This window comes from Gouania willdenowi, chromosome 8, assembly GCF_900634775.1.
Source record: "Gouania willdenowi chromosome 8, fGouWil2.1, whole genome shotgun sequence".
NCBI lineage: Eukaryota > Metazoa > Chordata > Actinopteri > Blenniiformes > Gobiesocidae > Gouania > Gouania willdenowi.
The window spans coordinates 21,587,957-21,607,431 of NC_041051.1; the positions used below are offsets into that span (position 1 = coordinate 21,587,957).

The 19,475-nt window shown below is 37.2% G+C and overlaps 1 protein-coding gene across 1 annotated transcript in view; it reads left to right on the forward strand.

The window, feature by feature from the left end:
- Nucleotides 1–19,475, forward strand: part of LOC114468490 (inactive phospholipase C-like protein 2) — a 112,970-nt gene that overhangs the window by 76,759 nt on the left and 16,736 nt on the right. Inside the window, exons 3-4 of the mRNA XM_028455422.1 lie at nt 6,575–6,778; nt 14,775–14,850. Of these exons, the coding sequence (XP_028311223.1) occupies nt 6,575–6,778; nt 14,775–14,850 (280 nt within the window). The remainder of the gene's footprint in view (nt 1–6,574; nt 6,779–14,774; nt 14,851–19,475) is intronic.

Here is a 19,475-nt window from a genome sequence, read left to right on the forward strand (position 1 = left end):
TGAGGCTCAGCATACAGATGTTACCTCTGCACCCCCCACATACACACACACATCCCCCTTCCCCCTCTGGCTAACATCTTTGTCAGCAGGCAAAGAAGGGCCTCACAGTGACAGCATGCCCTCTGAGCTATGTGGATTTATTTTTTCTCTCCCAGGAGACAGCTGGTGCCCGTACAAACATCTTAATAAGTTTAATGCGCAAACCCGTTTCTCAATAGCAACACAAAGCTTCTCGCTCCAAGTTGTTTTCCATTCATCGTTCTTCTATAGCGTTCTAAGATCAGGCCAAACGGTTTATTTTTGTCTAATCACTGCAAAAAAAAAAAAAACATGTTAGTTATTGATTCCACTTGTTTGGCTGTCGATTAGCCTCAGTATATCAAAGCTGCCAGGTTAATTAGTATTCTTCTGTCAATTAGTGCCAGTGGAAAACACAACAAGTTGATCACAGTAATGAGACACATTCAGAGTAATCTAACTACACATGGCAAAAATAAGGGAGGGGTGTTTGGTCCTACTGTAAATAAATCAAAGGAGTTTTGATAATACTTCCTAACATTTATTTGAATGTTTTTTACCAACAAAACAACAGTTGGATAGTGTACAGCAACACAATGGTTATAGTTATTTTGAGAAAACAATGATGAGTCAGTTAAAATAATAGTTTATGTTTACGCTCTGAGTGTGTTCGGGCTCAAATGAGGAAAACTCTGAGTATCCGAGAAAGCGAGGTAAGTTATACTCTGAGTATGTCAGAATCAGCTTTATTTGTCATTGCACACGTTACAGAGCAACAGAGAAACATTTCATTTCAGTTTCATCCTGTCTAAGAAAAACATGAAAAGACAATCAAATCTTTAACACTTATAACGTGGTGAGACACTGAACCTGCTCGCTGGCTCCGCCCACCTGAACACAAGTCAGTCATAGATTGTTCGTTCATTCCAAATCCTATCAAATTTGAGGCTCAAATAATTAGAGATGCTATAGAGGTGTTTCCATCTCAGACTGGATATTCTTTCTTTTTCCTGAGGAATGTCTTCAGACAGTGTCACTTTTTCCTCTTAGAATATAGGCTCATATTCCCCATACATTTGCAGGAGAACTTCTAGCTCCGTCGCTCTCTTTTGGCTCATTGCCATGGTAGCTCGTGGTATCTTTGCTCTATTGATGATGGCTTTTTAAAACTCCCAAATTGACAGTCAACACCTTAATATGTCTGTCAGGTGAGACATTTACTCTTACTTTGTAAACATGTACAGCTGGACAAAAATGCAATCTTCTATGGCAAAATCACACTCAACCGAATCAAGCACAATTGTATTTAAGCTTCTAATAAACATATTAGAAACTTTAGTTCATAGGCCCATAAGCAGATTGTCTGTGAATCTGTGTTCGCACCCAATTCAATTAGTCTTTTCCTGCGAGATTTCATCAAAATCATCCATTACTCATTGTGGCACTGACTTAAACAGACCTCCAAAAGTTAACTGTAGTATCTGGTACGAGGCTAAGACGCAATTATTGATCTGACAACATTCTATCATTTCATCGATTAAAACCCCAAAACGCCTTGATATGAAGTTATCATCTGCACTGCATTATTCTTTGTCTCTTTTTCTTCTCACTGTGCGTGTCATTCTGCTTTTTAGCGAGTCTTGTTGCTTAAAACCAAACACAATGTCACTTTGTTAAAACACTTTCTATGAGGTGGAAGTAAACAAGAGACTTTAAACCAAGATGTGCAGAAACTGTGGGCTGCCGACTATGAGCGGATCAGGAACTGTGAAGCATGAAACAAGGGGAAGTGAGGCTGGATTCATGCAGCGATTTAACATGAAATTAGATTTTCATGCCACTGTCGAACAGTTGCTCTCAAAAATCATACATTTTAGGACTCACAGAACTTTAAAATGTTATATTTAGCACGTAGTGTAGGGTTGTGGTGGCCCACAATTCAATGGCTAAACTTTAATACAAAACTCGGTGATATAAGTAACAAAAATGTAATGTTACAGAATGAAATCAGCCTGGATTATGAGTTTTTATCACTTTTGATAGATACATACAGATATTAATGCAGATTGCTTAATGAATACAAGCTTAACTTTAAAGATAAATAAAGTTTTTTGATGTACTTTTGTTGGAGTGTCCTTACCCCATGTCTCCTCCCATTAGGACATTTTACTTTTGGTGACACCTATGACTTCATATTTATACATATGACCTTATATTTTTCTGGTCTGACTGGGCCAGACTAGAAAAAATGTAGATTTTTCAGGATAAAAGGACAATTTCTATGATTTACTTTGCCGTAAAACATGAACGTAACTCAAGGATCTTTTACATAAATCCTAGAATTGTGGACAGTATTAAAAAAAACAAGAATTAAAGTGATTTGAGGAATTATTTTAGAAATTTTGCTGGGTTTTCATATTTTATAGGAAAAAAAAAAAGAAAAATAGAGTTCTGGATAAAAATTGCAATTTAAAAATGACAAAGTGAATGTACCTATGAGCAGAGAGAAACTACAAGTTCCCATAAAAAGTGTGGCGTGTCATTAATTTTTTTGCGGGAGGAGGGACTGAGATATATAGAACAAACTGTTATGGTTATTCACTAATGATTCCTGTTTTTGTTGTCATTTTTTGAAAAATATAATGTACAAAAAGACAACAAAAATGCTTCCACAAGCCAAAAAAAAAAAAAATGTGGCAGGCCATTTTAAAGTAAAACTTTAAACAAAAGAGACTGAGTTACAATCACACCCAAAACACATTTCTTTTTTTTCCTGCAGAAATGCATGTGCTTAGGGAGCACATGTAAATTCCACACAGACAAGAAAGGTCCTAAATATTTAACCCAAAGCAGGATGTAGCCTGGTTTCTTATTGACCAATTTCTTTAAGTGAAACAGTGGACGAGAGGGTGAATACAGTATATGTTGTGTCCCTAGCTGTGCTTTGCACTGATGTTTGAGGTAATAAATAATTTCATTGTCATCAAGATAAACCTGTTGTCTGCTGTTTTATCTACGTTCTTATATTAAGCACTGCGAGTATCACAATTCTCTTTATCCAACCTCTATTACCAAGGTCATCCCTAAGAATTGGCTGAATTATTTTTTCAATGACAATCACAAAAACGTTCTGAAAACACAGCATTAAACCTTAGCAGGAATCTGAATATTTAACTACTAGAAAATAGGTGCATATTTTTTTATCCACTTTGTGCTTTGGAAATTATATTATATTTTGGATTTTTGGTGCATCCTAAAATCATTGAATTGTTTCAATTGGTAAAACCTAAACAGTTAAGTTCTTTGAATCTAAGTTAATAAGTAAGATTAACATAATTAAAATTATTTCCTAATCAATGTTTTTGCATTAATTAAACTTAAAGTTTTCAGTGTTTTCAACTCAATAATTTGTATAACCCAAAAGTAGAAAACGTTGTTTCTTTTGCCCCCTTGTGGCTGGCAAGGACCCACAATGGGGTTCGAACCAGCAACCAAACAGTCATAAGCCTGTTTTCATAACCATTAGGTTACCACTCTGCTTAACCTGTCACTATGACTTTATGGAAATCACTTTTTATAGTAACCGTAGAATTGATTTTTAGTTTGCATAATAACTCAAATTACAGTTTTAAGTTGTTAGAAATTATAAAACTAAACATAAAATCAATGTGTAATTGTTTTTTAGAGATTTTTCTAGATAATGAGAATTGCAGTTTATAGAATGCCTGAATCTAATGACGGTGTCATCGTGCAGCTTTACACTAAAGAATAAAAAGTTGACTTTGTTTAAAATAGATATGAAAACGAAGTTGTGTTGGCTTAGATCATTTAGATTTCATTAACTTAACTTAAAAAATAAATAAATAAAAAAACAACCAAATTGAGATCATTCAAACTGTAAAGAGAGATGGCCATCAAAGGCTTGAACTCATATTTAAGGCAAGACAGATTTATTTGTGGAGCGCGATTCATACACAAGGCAACTCAATGTGCTTTACATGATCGAAAACAGACAACCGCCTAAAATCAATAAGAACATTCAAGTAGGCAACAAAACATTTAAAATCATCAACAAACATCAACAGCAACATGACCAAAAATATCCTAATCAATCATCATTTAACTTTGATTTAAAAATGTTCACAATGGATGCTTGACGTTTGTTCCACTTCTTTGCAGCATAGCAACTAAAAGCAGCATCACCATTTAACAATAACAAAAGTTTATTATTTCACTGTCATTTGATCAACCATCCCCTGACTGCGTGTATCAGAATAAAATGTACCAGATTGTTTAATTTACAGATCTTTGTCTGAAAAAAGAGATGTTTACCTCATTTTGTGTATGCATAGTCTTTATACAACTCAGATAACATCATATAGCAACACACAATTCAGGCAAAACCCAATTTTATACCATTTTTGTTTCTCTCAACTTATCATAGTAAATAGGATGTAGACAGTATTCATTAGTGAGACTATGTTGTACCCATTAGTGTGTGTACTGGGACATTTCCAGCCCTTGAGTTGTTTCTCAACAGGATAAATAGTAAATATATATATATACATATTTTTTTTTTTTTACCTTAAAGCTTAAATTACCTTTTTAATGTTTGTTTGACCTATAGTCATTAAATACATTTAAGTACAGTTTTTCTCAATTGCTAAAACACTAAACCCTATTGTCTGAACCAAATGCTCAGTTGCCTGAACCCACTGATTGAAACAATCACTCTTTTGGCAAAACCATAAACACTTTTCACCTGTTTAGACACAACTTGCCAACACATTTTCATTGTGATGCACTCGTGCTGCATAATGGTGAGCACAGGTGATAAAAGTCAAACACAATTAAAGCACAGGTGTCACCACTTGAACACAACAACTCAAAACTGATCACACTTGTGGCTAATGATGTAAGGGAAGAGCACTGGTTTGTGAGGCCCTACAATGGATAGAAATCTGAGAGGAAGAGTTTGTGTGAGAGGAGGGCGAGGTGGTCAGCGAAGACAAAGAACAGTAATATCTGATGAAATCAGAGCTACTGTGATTGACCATGTTCTTGTCCGTGGTATGAGCATGAGGGAGGCTGGACAAAGGGTACAACCAAACATCAGTAGATTCACTGTGTCCACCATAATCTGAAGATTTAGAGACGAGAACAGGTAATTACCTTTTTTTTGACATTATAGTACAGTATGTAAATGTTGACAGCAATTACTGTATGACATACTATAGAGCTGGTAAGTCCCGCCCATCCGTAAAACCCCACTGGACCTCTAGATTGAAAAACGTCAATGCAAGTGAATGTGAGAATTATTTCTCACATTCACTTGCATTGACGGTTTTTCACTTTCCAGTGGGGTTTTACGGATGGGCGGGACTTACCAGCTCTATATACTGTACCACAGTATACTGTAAGTACATATGCTTCAGTACATCACTGTACCAATGTACTGTAGTATTGTAATGGAGGGTTGGTCTAACTGTTTGTAGGCCTAGTATTCCATATATATTTGTTGTAACTCCATGTTCTCTTCTTGTAGAATTGAAAGACTGCCACATGGGGGTGGGAGGACAGGTATGTTCTCCCCACACCAAGAGACCCTAATTGTTGATATGGTCCATGAGAACGATGCCATTAAACTGAGTGAAATTCAGCAGAAGATCATTGAGGACCATGTAAATTTTGAGGGTATCAGCAGTGTCAGCCTCTCTACTGTTGATCGTGTCCACAAGCGCAACAGACTGCGCATATTTGTATATTTTTGTACTTTTTTACATGGGCTTACTGTACACAAGTAGCAAACGCATAAGATACGTGTAAATGCATAAGATTTCTGTTTTCTCTTTTTGTACAAGTGCTATGCACAGGTTCTTTATTTTGCAACATGCATTTAACCTACAGTGAATAAACATTTATTTCTCCAGTTTCATGTCCTGAGCATTGTGTTTTCTATTTTTCTACGTAGTGTTTAGTGACTGTTCAGTAGTGTTTTTAATTCTGATTGACTTGGGGCATGATTTGACAACACAGTTCAGTTTTGAGCACAGATTGAACTGTTTTGAGGTGAAAGTTTGGTTTTGCAAGAAGAGTCTGACGTTTTGTGAATGTAGCTTGGAAATTGTGTTTTGTGTTCACAGTTTAGAGAAAAGGAGAGCAGGTTTCAAGAAATGTGTCTTAGCAATTGAGAAAAACTGTAATAGACTAATATGATGCTTCATGTAATGGGTAATCTGGATTTTTTTTACCATTATTTTAATATATTTATCTCATATCTTAGTTTTATTTATTGAGAAAAAAATATGTTAATCTAAATTAGGGCCTTGTATGAAAGAAAAGCCCTAAAAAATAAAAAAAAATTCAGTAATCCATTATTTATCGTGTCTATTAATGAATCTTAGCATCATTAGGGAGAAACGTAAACATGTTTTTCCACCAGGGGAAGGTTTTCTTCCATCAGCTGCTTTGTTTATGTCATGTATTTATGCTCAGTGAGCACAGTTGGTCTGGTGTGTGAAGCAAATATATTTCATGATGTGTTTTTTTCCCCCAGAATGCCATGGTGTCCTTTAAGGAGCTCTGTGGCCTGACTCCCGCTGCCAACATGAAGCAGTGTATTCTGACTGTGTCCACCTGGCTGATGAACAGCGAGCGGTCGCTCAGGGTAACAGTAGACCTGAGTGAGACCTACCCCACCATGGAGGCTCAGGGGCCGGTGCCTGAGCTACTGCGAAAAGTGTTCAATGCCTACGACATGGTAAGCAGGCCACGTTTTATTTTAACCTAATATGAACATCAAGTGTTTGGAAAAAAGTACTGTAAATGTCCTTTTTTATAGCAGTATACATTTGATAAACACCTAATAATGCATCTTATGTGCTGTTACATCATGAAGGGTCTAACCCAGGGGCCCGGCAACCTATAGCAACGTAAGAGCCTTTTAGGCCCCACCCACAAAACAAACGATAGGATGAGAACCACAGATGAATCACTAATAATAGATTGATAATAAAACACACAGGGAACACACATACTGTATACTGTGAGCTTTGTTAGTTAATATGATGTTTTACATTGTAGGAAATGAATTAGTTTGCACTGTCAGCATGTGAAACATGATGAGGTTTTGTTTATTTATTAATTTGAAACAAAAACAAATAAACTAATCTCAACAGAAACTTCTATATATTGAAAGTCAATTTCAATATAATACACATTTGATTCTTTCGACCAGGGATAGGAAGAAGCCGAGGCTTTTCAACTGCAAAATCTAATGAAATAAACTAAATTGACAATACAAATACATACTCCAATCGAGCTATTAATAAAAAACAGAACAAAAACAAACAAAATCACAGGTGCATCAACATCTGTGAGATTTACATTCTCCTTCTTCAAAGATACTTCTTTTGTACATTTTTTTTTATCTGCATTATATTCATACTTACAGTGTTTCATCAAGATTGTTCCACAAAATCACCCCATACATGGAAATGCACATGTTTTTTTTTAAATATTTAAAGCATACTGTTGTTTCAAGCTTAGTTTCCTTCTAAAATCCTAACCCCATGTCTGTCTGTGGACAGTTTTTGTATGTTCACATGTAGCTGGTTGTTCACTGCTGAATACAAATGTTAACTACTTTCAGACAGACAATGTTGTGTGGGTTCAAGCTTAGGTTCTGCACACTGAACAAAATGGCAGCTTTAGCAGATTTATAATATAGTATTGAGTAAAATAAAGACTCCTCCTTACTTTAAATCTCTGACCTGGAGCAAAGAATTCACCTCTGAGATTTTGCAGCGATTGAGCAGTAGACATGGATCGTTTCTGTTCAATTGAGCCTGATGAGGTACCTGATGGTCACTGAGCCACGGAGGAGGGGTAAGAGATCTACATGTGGTCAAACTTAATATCTACTGCAGGTGGAGATAAACTTTCAAAGCACTCAGCCTGACAGGCCCGGATAGTAAAAGCTTTCCTGTAATGATGTGATAAGGTAGTTCTGTCCCCTACAGCTCTATCAAGGTGCTGCACTTACTAAAATAAATCAAGACACTTAAGACTGAGCAGATGTTAACTTGCACTGCTCTCTGGTATCAGATCGCTGACTGATACACAGACATTTGTCCTGCTCGACAAGTTCACCATAACAATAAGAGATTTACGATCCAGTCAGACATTACTGAGCTGCAGAAAACATCTGTACACAGCAAGAGTATTAGGACCACTTAAAGCTGCTGGAGACAACCATTTTTAAAAAAAAAATCAGATTAAGACATAATTCAGGCTTCTAAGATCAAGAAATCAAAGATTATTGACATTTGAATCAATAAAGATCACTGATCTGTATTGATCTTTGCATCATTGCATTGTGGGATGTTTTTTCTTACCGTCATAAATCACAGGCCACATGGAAGATTGTGCAGGTGATTTCACTTCATATCCCGCCCTCTACAGAAACACATTCCACCATAAATGTGACGAGTCACGAGAAAGCCATTCTACACACTCCAGTACAGTAGGTGGCGATGTGCACCTATTCAAGTTGGTTGCAACACGTCAATGACCAAAGAAGAAGAAAGCCTTTCTAAGCTTTCCAATGATGTCACAAACTTTTATAAATCAAAGAATATTGGAAGAAGTTACAGCCATTTCAATGTTGGCAGTCTCCAGAGTTAACATATTCTCACTCCCAACTCGTCACATATTGACGTTAGGGAGGATACAATTAATAGCTTTACCTAAGTGTTGTTTCTCTGAATGAAAGATTAGGCTTTAGAGGTCAGCGTAATAATTCCAGCAAGTTCTTTTTGTCTTCTTTTTGAATAATATGTTATGGTTACATTAATTCAGGCAACAGTTTCCTGAAAAACAGTCGTCTACTCTGAATTACTACACTGAAGTCAAGGAAATATCAAAGTGATCAGCACAAGCCTCTGAAGAAGACTGGCAGTTGACAATTGAAACATGTCAGGAGATCAAAGTAAAATTCCTGAAAAACAGTTGTCTGAATAAATGAAACCATAACATGTTATTTACAGGTTAGCATTTCAGGTGTTTATGCACTTACCGTCACACGCAGCACATGCCTGCGGGCTGTTCCCAACACGGCTGTGCATCAGAATGAATGAACCATGTGTTCAGCGAGGCCAGCCTACACTTAATTTGTCAGATTGTAAATTGGTTGGGTGCAAATTTCACGTACATACGTTCATTTTCACTCTGAGCCTTATTATGCATGTATTTGCATACATAAATCTAATGGCTCACTAAAGGAAGACATGTATGTGTTATACATAACACAGCTGGCGGGTTTATAAGTCTGATATGTCCTAACATTTCATGTATCAGATAAATTTTGCTTCTATTCACCACAGGCTGCAGCAGTTTCCCACGTCTCCAAAATGTAATAATGGAGTAAAAGTACACACATTTATACACCAAATTTATTTCCATAAATCACAAGAAATCAACTTTTCAGACCTCACTTTATACTTAAAGAGTAATCAAATCACTGTTTTCTCCGTACCTATGGGCGGGGCTCCTGGAGCAGTTAAGACACGCCCAGTCTATACTATAAAATCTCCAATGAACAATCTATGCTATGCTAACTAGCTACTCATTACTCTCTATTCACTCTTCTTTCAATCCAACCTACTCACCACAGATTGTAGAGCCCACAGGTGATAGTTTTTATTAAAGGGGCGGGGCAAAATGGGCTTGTTTCATGATCACATGATCTTGTTCTCAGCCAATAGCAAAAATCAATTGTAATAGCCAGGTTTCAACAGCACTACTTCATACCCAAATATATTTATATTCATCAGAAAAAAGTGGTTTTGGGGTTTATTTACTCTCTAACTCACTCACTGCCATTGACGCATATATGCGTGTTTTTCGGCTGGGAATGCTAGGAGACAATGTGACGGAGTTATGTGATTATCAGCCTTGTTCTATAGTGTAGTGACCAACTGGAGGCATGTAGGTGGCAGCAGTGCGCCTTTGGATGAGAAATTAGCCGTGATTATCACTATCGATGGGGAGGTAAGGGGGACACAGGGACAAAGCAAAAAATGGCATTACCAGAGAAGACAGTGAAGCTCCCAGCAGCTCATAGCAGCTCACACTCAAGCAGAGCATGTGTGGAACTAGCTGGACTATTGAGTGTTGCGATCAGGAAGGGGAGTAAGAAATCCATTCAATTCTGATGCAGATAACAAAATAATAATAATTCTGCCATCAAAAGCCCGGTATCAGTGTTGCTTTTGTAGTTTTATAGAAGGAAACCAATGTTGAGGTGTGACTAAAGCAAAAAAAAAAAAAATTGTTTCAAAGTCACTGACAGGTTTTTTCAGAAAAAGGCTTTTTTCTCAGCTTTTTGTCAGAAATTGGCAATTTGTTTGAAACTTGCCTCTATTCAACTGCTGATTACGGAAGAACGAAACAAGCTCGAAACAAAAACAAGAAAATTCCAATGAAAGTAGAGGCTTCAATCTTTCAGAATCTGGTTTCAGATTTCAGATCATCATATGTACAAAATATTCTGTGGGTCTTTAAAAATCAGTCAAAATGCTCTAAAATGGCAGGCAGTGAGTGGGGTAGCCGTTCTGAAAATGGCTGGCAGTGAATGAGTTAAGCAAGTTTTATAAATAAGGCCCAAGATGAGAGGTGAAAAACCAAAGCTTGCTGAACCATTGGATGAAAATGGAGGTCATGTATTGAAATGGGTTGATTTGGCATTTTGTTGTTTTTCGTGTAACTCAAATGATGAAACTGAGTCGTCTGTGTTAATTCATTTGACTGAATGATTTCCTCGAGGGTCGGGGTCAGCACAAACAAATGAAGAATAAAAATCTAGTGCTTGTTTTGCCTTCGTCTTTTGAACACAAATATTTACCGTTTGGTCCAAGGACTAGCGCATCTGGAGGATTTTACTAAAGAATATTGTAGAGCTGCATCCGTTTTTTTGCGTAATCACAGGTCCTTCTCCATCCCCTCGTACAACAGCACTTTTCTTTTCAGCACTTGACATTGGCACCGCCCAAACGAGGCTTGGAGCTCTCTGTCTGTAATTAGCTTCCTCCTGCTGTTTTCCCACACGCCTCCTCATCCTCTTCCTCCTCCTCTCCCCTGTGAGGTTGGTGGAAGCTGGCATTGGAAAGAGCTGTTGCATCCTTGCTGAGTAGGTCATCGCTGTTCTTTTTCCTGAAAGCTAGTACGCAGGCACCACTATCATCATTACACGTCAATGTAGAATCTACTTTAGCTTTTAGAAGGCTCTACGGCAGGAAAAAGGACGTTTGGAGCCGTCAGAGGGAGTTTTATGCTTCAGTTCACAAAAAAAGTTTTCTTAGGACATGATAAATTTAGAGTTGAAATTCTCATCATAAAATATTATTAGCTTTTACATCCAAACAGTGGTGTAAGAGTACTGATATGTCCTAGAAGTACTGTTACTTGATTGAAATTGTACTCAAGTACAAGTAAAGCCCCATTCTCACGGAATTAGTTTTACCTTGGGACCACATGCGATTTGTAATAATTGCGGAGAATGTCTGTGATGTTAAGCCCGTGTGAATCGGCCATGTCAGTAATTTGTAATGTAAAAATTCCCCCAGCAAATGACCTACAATATTTTCCTGAACTCCGAGGTCCTGTGATTATACTAATCTGATGCGTGATTATGCTTAATTTTGTTTCTGGGATGCATGTTTATTTAATTTTAAGGTTTCTTCTCACGTCCAGTGCCTACTTTCCTTCTTAGCGCCCACCATGTTGAAAACAATGTGAGCTAATGTTACGCAATATGCAGCGCGTTGACATATTTGGGGAGATGTCCGTAAATTACAGCAAAATCTCAGGCTTCGGTTTTCCCCTGAGAATGCGCTACATAAAAAGCAGACGTTGGGGCGTAATTTTTTATTACATGGGGTCCTCAGATAATACTTATCCCGTGCGAATGGGGATTAAGTCATACATAAAATACTCAAGTACAAGTAAAAAGTAGAACAATGAAATAGTACTCAAAGCAAGAGTTACTAGTTACTCTCACCCCCACGTTTATTTTTGGTAATAAATCTGTCCACGTTTCCCTTGCATACAGTAAACCATACCAGCCTGTCATTGCAGGTCTAGGCCTGGTTAGTAGTTGGATGGGAGACCACTGAGATTTCCACTTCACCCACATTGCCTAGTTTGAATGTAGCGTGTGTGTGTGTGAGTGTCGGAGGGGCTTCCATCTGTCTGCCCCAGGGCAGCTGTGGCTACAACAGTAGCTCACCACCACTAAGTGTGGAGAGAAAGAATAATCCCTTCATTCTGTAAAGCGACTTTGAGTGTCCAAAAAAAGCCCTATATAAATTGAAAATTGATGAATTAAACATCTCATGGATAAACTTAAAAAGGAAAAGATAAATTCTTGCACAAATGTACAATTCTTTAGATAAAATAACACCAAAAAAATAATCTCAGGCTCTAAGTATAGGAACATTAATAAACTCTTAAACTGAGAAAATAACCGTGATTCAATGCTACGTTGCATTTAATCTGATTGGTCGGATATGACGTAATGTGATGCATTTGATTGTTGTCTGGTCGTTTCATTTTTTGTTGTTTCGAAATGTCAGTTGATCATTTTAAATCAAAAAAGAGTAATGGTTGGATCTAGAAATGTAACAAATTATACTTTACTTCTTTTACAACATACTTAAGTACAAGTAAAATGACTGATTTAGAAATATACTCAAAAAATTACAAGTACCTCTAAAAGCAACTCAATTACAGTAATGTGAGTACTTGTAATCCATTATTTTGCAGTTAAAATACAGTCTTATCATTACCATTGTTACAATTGCTAATAAAATAAATAAAGAACTGTCCTTATATCAACTTTTATCATAACATTCATATATTTGTGTGTGTGTGCTTCCGTTTGTCCGTGGCCGTCTGCTTCCTGTCCCTCACTGAAGTGTGAAACCTCATTAGCTGCCTCTTCAGTGCTGCATCCGTGCTCCAGCTGCTCCTCATCAGCACAGTGGGAGGATGTCTGCAGCTCAAACATATCCAATATTGTTTTCAGTATCGGATGCAAAAATTAACTGGAAAGAAATCTATAGAAAGTGCAATTTACGAGGACTAAGAAGTAAGCGAAAATACGAGGCAAATGTCTAGAAGCTTTTTCCTTTGGAACTAAATTTGTATTAAATTGCTGGTATTTACTGGCTTGTAAATAAAATGCACTTTTTTCAATCCCCTGGGGAAAAAATGCACTTCTTTTAATCTACAAATGCTGACGACTCACTGTAAACACACTGATATTATGGTGTAGGTCAGTGGATTTTGTCCCGTGTACCCCCCTTTGCATTTTTGTCAAATCATGTGTACCACCTCTCCATATCATAAGTACCCTCTATATAATATAATCATGTTCTTTTTCATTTGTGGAACAGTGGGATCTCCTAAACCTCTAACTGTATCTCTAACATTTGAGTCTTAATCTACAAATTACAAACATTGAGTGTAATTTAAATTTACATGTATTTACAAGAAAACACCAATGCAACTTTAATGTGAATACTTAGTAAGTAATAGTAAGTAAATATGGTTTCCTATGCAAAATGTAGCTAATTATGGCCTCTACAGCATAAAATAATTATAATAAATTATATAAAAAAAGTATTGTCTTTTGTTGAGCAATAGTACTGTTAGTTTGTGGGGAAAAATAGCTGTAAAAGAAAGCGTGGAAACATGCCTCAATTAGTTTTTAATCAATTTTAAAATTTTTCCGAGTACCCATGGAGTCCCCAGATAATACTTATCCCGTGCGAATGGGGCTTAAGTCATACATAAAATACTCAAGTACAAGTAAAAAGTAGAAGAATTAAATAGTACTCAAAGTAACAGTTACGAGTGACTTTCACCCCCCACGTTTATTTTTGGTAATAAATCTGTCCACGGTTCCTTTGCATACAGTAAACATCTCATGTATAAACTATATATACTCTCTATATAAAAAAAAAAAAGGAAGAGACCAAATCTTGTACAGTTGCAACTTAATTTATTTTTTACAAAGGCACCTGTATAAAATAAAATGTTTGTCAAAATGTACGATTCTTTTTTAACTAAAACAACACTATGGACAGTGAATTCAATTCAAAATTTTAAAAGAACCTCAAGCTAAGTACGGCAACATTAATGAACTAAAAAATGGAGAGAGAAAAACTCCATTCAAAGCTGTTCTGGCATTGTGTATTACAATGTGCACTTGTAGCCCTAGTGGTACACGTACCTCTGTTTGGGAACCACTGGTGTAGGTAAACCATGCTACAGGTGCGATTTTGGAGCTTTTTACATTTAATCAAAGAATTGTTTTGCTGGGTTAGTGTAAAAGATTGATTCATCTTGGCCTTTTGAGCTAAATATTAATTATACCTTTTATAGTACCTATCAACCTTTTTTAATGCCTGTTATCCTCTCTGACCATTTGTTTTCCAAGGGTTTATGTTTCCTGTAACAGACCAAAAGATGTATGATGATTGAATTTAGGTCTCTAAATTTAGTTCTCCATTTTAGATGTCTATCCGTCTTATGCGTCTTACTTTCCTGTGCAAATCCTGTTTTTCCTGAATGTGTTGGATGGATGGATGGATGGATGGATTGAAGGATGGATGGATGGATGGATGGAAATGGTCACAAATTTCTCTGAAAGTTTGTGTTTAAATCCGATCCGTTTTCTTCCCTTTGTTTTCTAGATGATCCAAACCAGCAAAACATTGATTGAGTCTGCAGATGTTCTCTACTCCAAACTCACACAAGCACAACGAGCAGGTGAGCAGCACAGGCAGATGCACAATTATTATTATTATTATTATTTATTTATTTTTTTTTTTTTTTTATTTATTTATTTTTATTATTATGTTGATGTCTGGTAGATTCATGATCTAGGATTTTTTTTTTTGTTTTTTTTTTTTTTTTTTTTTGTTTTTTTTTACCCTTTTGATGTATTACTACATGCTATTAATCTTACATTCACTGCTCAAAAAACTAAAGGAAACACTTAACACATCCTAGATCTCAATGAATGAATTTTTACAGTTGAAAATCTTTATTTATTACAAAGGGGGATGCATTGAGAACAAGCAAAATACATACTGGTCAATGGAAATATATAATGATAAATTAAATTAAATTAAATCCTCATTTGGTAACACTTTATGATAACTATCAATTATAAGTAGTTAATATAATGATGCTCTGCGTGGGCTTCTCAGGAGGCCGAGATGGTCCAGTGTGAGTGAGATGTTTGTCACTGCTGGAATAAACACGCTGCAAGCCACACTGTAGTTTTACGTATATGCCGTTTGAATAAGTCGGTGAATACAGTAATTCCTGGTTGATGTCACCTATAGTGCCATTCGCTATCAGTCGAGGATGTGGAGGCACTGGTATAGCTGTCTTTTTAAAGTGACTGTGTAATTGTTATTTTTTGTATTTTTGTTGGTGTTTGTTATATTGTGTCCCTCTGTCTTTTTGGACTTTGAGTCCGTAATAAAGTTGAATTGTATTGAAATTAGTAGATCAGTAATAAACTGTTATTTAATGAGTTATAAATTCCTACAACAAACTATTCACAATTGATCTGTAAAGTGTGAGTTAATATACAGCATATTATCTCATATCAGTATTAGTTATTAGCTTATAGATGTTATTACTGTTATTACTAACTGTTAGTAAATTAGGAATAGTCGCAACTTTAGAATAACATCCCAATAACGTATATAAAGCTATAGCAAGTCATTCGTAAGTAGTTTACATATAGCTTATTTATGATCTGTTACTAAGTTATAAATCATTAATATACAGTTAACATGTAATTTATACATTTTTAACTTACAGCTTGTAAGTATTCTATTCACTATCTATAAGGCCTTAAACTGTTAGCAAATATTCAACAAGCAATTTATAACTCATTAACTGTTTAAGGGTACTACTGTATTACATATTGTGTTACTATTTTGTAAGTGTGGGAAGAAAACCATAGATTATCCATTCAAATCATATGAAATCATGCAAACTTCACTTAGAATAAACCAGATCCATTCATTAGATATGAAATCAAAACCTTGGTTCATTTCTGGGTGACTTCAGTAAATCTTCAAGATTTATGAAAAAAAAAACCACAGGGAGATGGTATATACAAATACTTTCAGCTCAGACATTTATTTGAACTTGCTCTCCTTGGTGGGAATGGAATATTTCAGGTTCTTGGTTTTTAATTTCTAAGTACGTGTTTTGTGACCTCCTCTTGCATGTCATGTTTTCCAGTCTAACAAGGCCTTTACTGCCATAGAATTTCTGCCAAAAGCTGTGGCTTCGAGTGCATTGAAGAAAAATAAAAAGCCATCATCATCAGTGAGTCAGCACACAGTAGACATCATGTCAAAGGACAGCTGAAAACATTCGGAAGGCAACAGACAAAACGGCCGTGCAGGAGGACTGAGAGCACAAACATCCTTTAGCAGGAAGTTCGACAGAGTGAACAAGGAATAGAATTGATGGTGAAATTGTGATATTTTTTTTTTGTTGTTGCTGCCTTTTGATAGGATATGTCATTTGCCATATGGAGCTATAATTAGTAGAGGAAATTCAAATAACCTCTACATGCAGTCATACAGACTAGAATCATTGTAGCTTATGTTCCCCTCCCTTCATATATGCTACAGCACTTGATTTGGATGCATCACTAAAATATTTACCTGTGACGTGCAGTCAGGGTAGGCAAGGTAGGCAGTGCCTACCCAAGGGTGAATTGATATTTTGATTATTTGTTTTAATTATAATGTAATTATAAATTATTTATTTTTCCATTTCCGATAGCCTACAGTACCTATAAGTTTGAGTGTCAGCATTTTGTGCTTTTCATCGCCCATATGACTAAATATCGCTATTTCCTGGTACGGCAAAGATGCTGCTCAGTCTCACTCCACTGTATAGTCGTGTTTACACCAATTGCGTCAAAAGCGGCAGGTGTACATTCACAAAATATGGTGGACGCGCTACTAGGGAGCGTCGGAGGTCCCGCTGCGCGTCCCGCGCCTCTTGTGCGGCGCGTCTTGAAGATTTTCACGCGGCGCACACTTTTGACGCGCGTCCTGCGCCTCTAGCGCTGGAGTTGGGATTGTTGAACTCTTGGGGCATATCGCGGCGCATCGACCAATCAGGAGCGTTCTCCAACCGTGACGTATTCAGAATAATGAGAAAAAACAAACACTAACGGAGGCGGAGACAGATGGACAGGCTCTCCTCTGCTGGCATAGAGCGCCTGTAGTTGGGGTCCTGGTAGGAGATGCGAGCGCCAATTAGCTTACCCGTGCAGGTTGTCAAACTGGGCACGGGAGAGACGGAAGTAGCGCTGAAAGCGACTCTTGTCCGAGCACAGCTCTGGTGAGTCCTGAAACGGCGGAGTTGGAGGCAGCGTGTTCAGCAAGGAACTCCAAACTTTATTCTCCATTCACCCACACTTCTCTATAGTCCTCTGACATCACAGTGCACACACTGAGTCACACCAAAATACATCCGACCAGAAACACAGCCTTCTCAACACAAATGTTCCACCACTTCACAGTCACTGGGTGAATTATGAACATAACTGATCGCCACAATATCATTCATTGTATGAACACCACCGGCAACAGAGAAGCCCCTCCCCTCGACTTGTGTCCCGAGCACACGTGAGGCACAATTTTGACGCCCAAAAAGCATTTGGTGTGAACGTACCATGAGGCAGGAGGAGGCCACACCTTCTTCCAAAAGCACATTGCTGCTCTGCCTCTGTTCCCATAGCGTGTTTTTATGTGTTTGCGTGTGCGTGGTCAGTTCCCCAAGATAAAAACCATTTACGTACAAAGGCAGCTCTCTACGCTGCCTTTGGGCGTAACCATGCTATGCTAAATGCTATACGTACGTTCAGAATGCATTAGTGAATTGATACAGCTTGGCTGCTACGTTCCTTAGCTAGTAGGCGGGATTATAACGCTACAGGGAGGATGACGCCCTAGAGACAATAAAGAAACTTTTTTTGAGGAAAAACAACAGCTTTTAAATGATAGGAGACCAACACCTGAGCTATCAGACCTTCAGCAAAGGTAAGGTCAGAAAATTGTTTGTACTTTCCACAGTGAATGGAACAAAAGGAAGGTTTGACTTTGTGGACGCGCCTCACTGAGGCTGTTCTGAGTTGTTGTTGTCATCTTTATTTAATGGTGTTTTACAATCTTGATTTTGTTAGATTAACACATGCCAGCAAAAACATATGAAATTGTCATTGGTGTTGACATTGGTGGTCTCGATTTGCAACCCCCCCGCCCACCCAACCCTAGTGCTCATGGCACGTTACTGGTAATTACTGACATCGTCCAAAATGGAATGACCACCAGCCTTTTTTTCCCCTCCCCCCAGCTAAAGGAGATAAAACCCCTCTCTGTTGAGTTTCCCTCAAAGGAATCCCAGTGTATTGTGTATTTAATTAAACTTTGTGGGTCAGCCTTTACTCCATTCCTGCATCAATTAGCATTCACCAGGCCATGATGTGGTGACCAGTTCACTTCTTTCCTTTGATGGTATTTGACCATTGTTGATCCGTTACACTGTGGCCTTTATTAAACCCTCTGAAAATGGGCGACTTTCCTCCCTCGCTTCCAACACATGAACTTTAAAAAATGCACGATACATTATATCACATTCACTTAGCTTCTACCTTGTAAAGGTCATTGGATGAATTGTGTTTTTGATCATCTTTACAGGGAGTATATGACTTATTATAATTCACTAATCAGGGGTTATATTGTTATGGCTTGAGTGTGTTTTATTTGTGTTTCAAGTTTTCTGAAATAAATGTTGGAGCTACATGAAATAATGTTTGGTTTTAAAGTGTAATTGTAAATGTAGCAGTCAGAGGATATTAGAGGGGCAAAAGTCTCCATTGTGTCTGTGCAATTGTATCCTGCCCTGCAATGACCTCTAGATGGTGACTTTAGGCCAAATATGGAATATGATCAAAACAAAAGATTGTCAATTTTGCTTGGATTTGTCAGTTTAGTGGTTGTATGATGTGACAGGAAGTTGTCAAGAGTGTACTGTAAGTTCAAGGGGTGAAAGTTACCCATTTTCTGGAAACGTTCACCCTGCCATAGGGGTTAGTTTTTCAGATTCAGACACTTGATCGTTTAATAAAGTGCAAAATAAAATGTAAAATGCACTTTATTTTGTCAGACCTCTGCTGTGAGAGGTGATACCTTCCCAAACCTATTGTTATTATACTGGAAGAACCCTGAATGGAACTTTATTTGTCATTGCAACAAGTACAACAAGAGTGCAAAAACCCTTCAGTCAGTGCAAACAACAATCATTTTAAATGGAATAAATATGAAACAAAGACCTTCCTACTTCCTTAT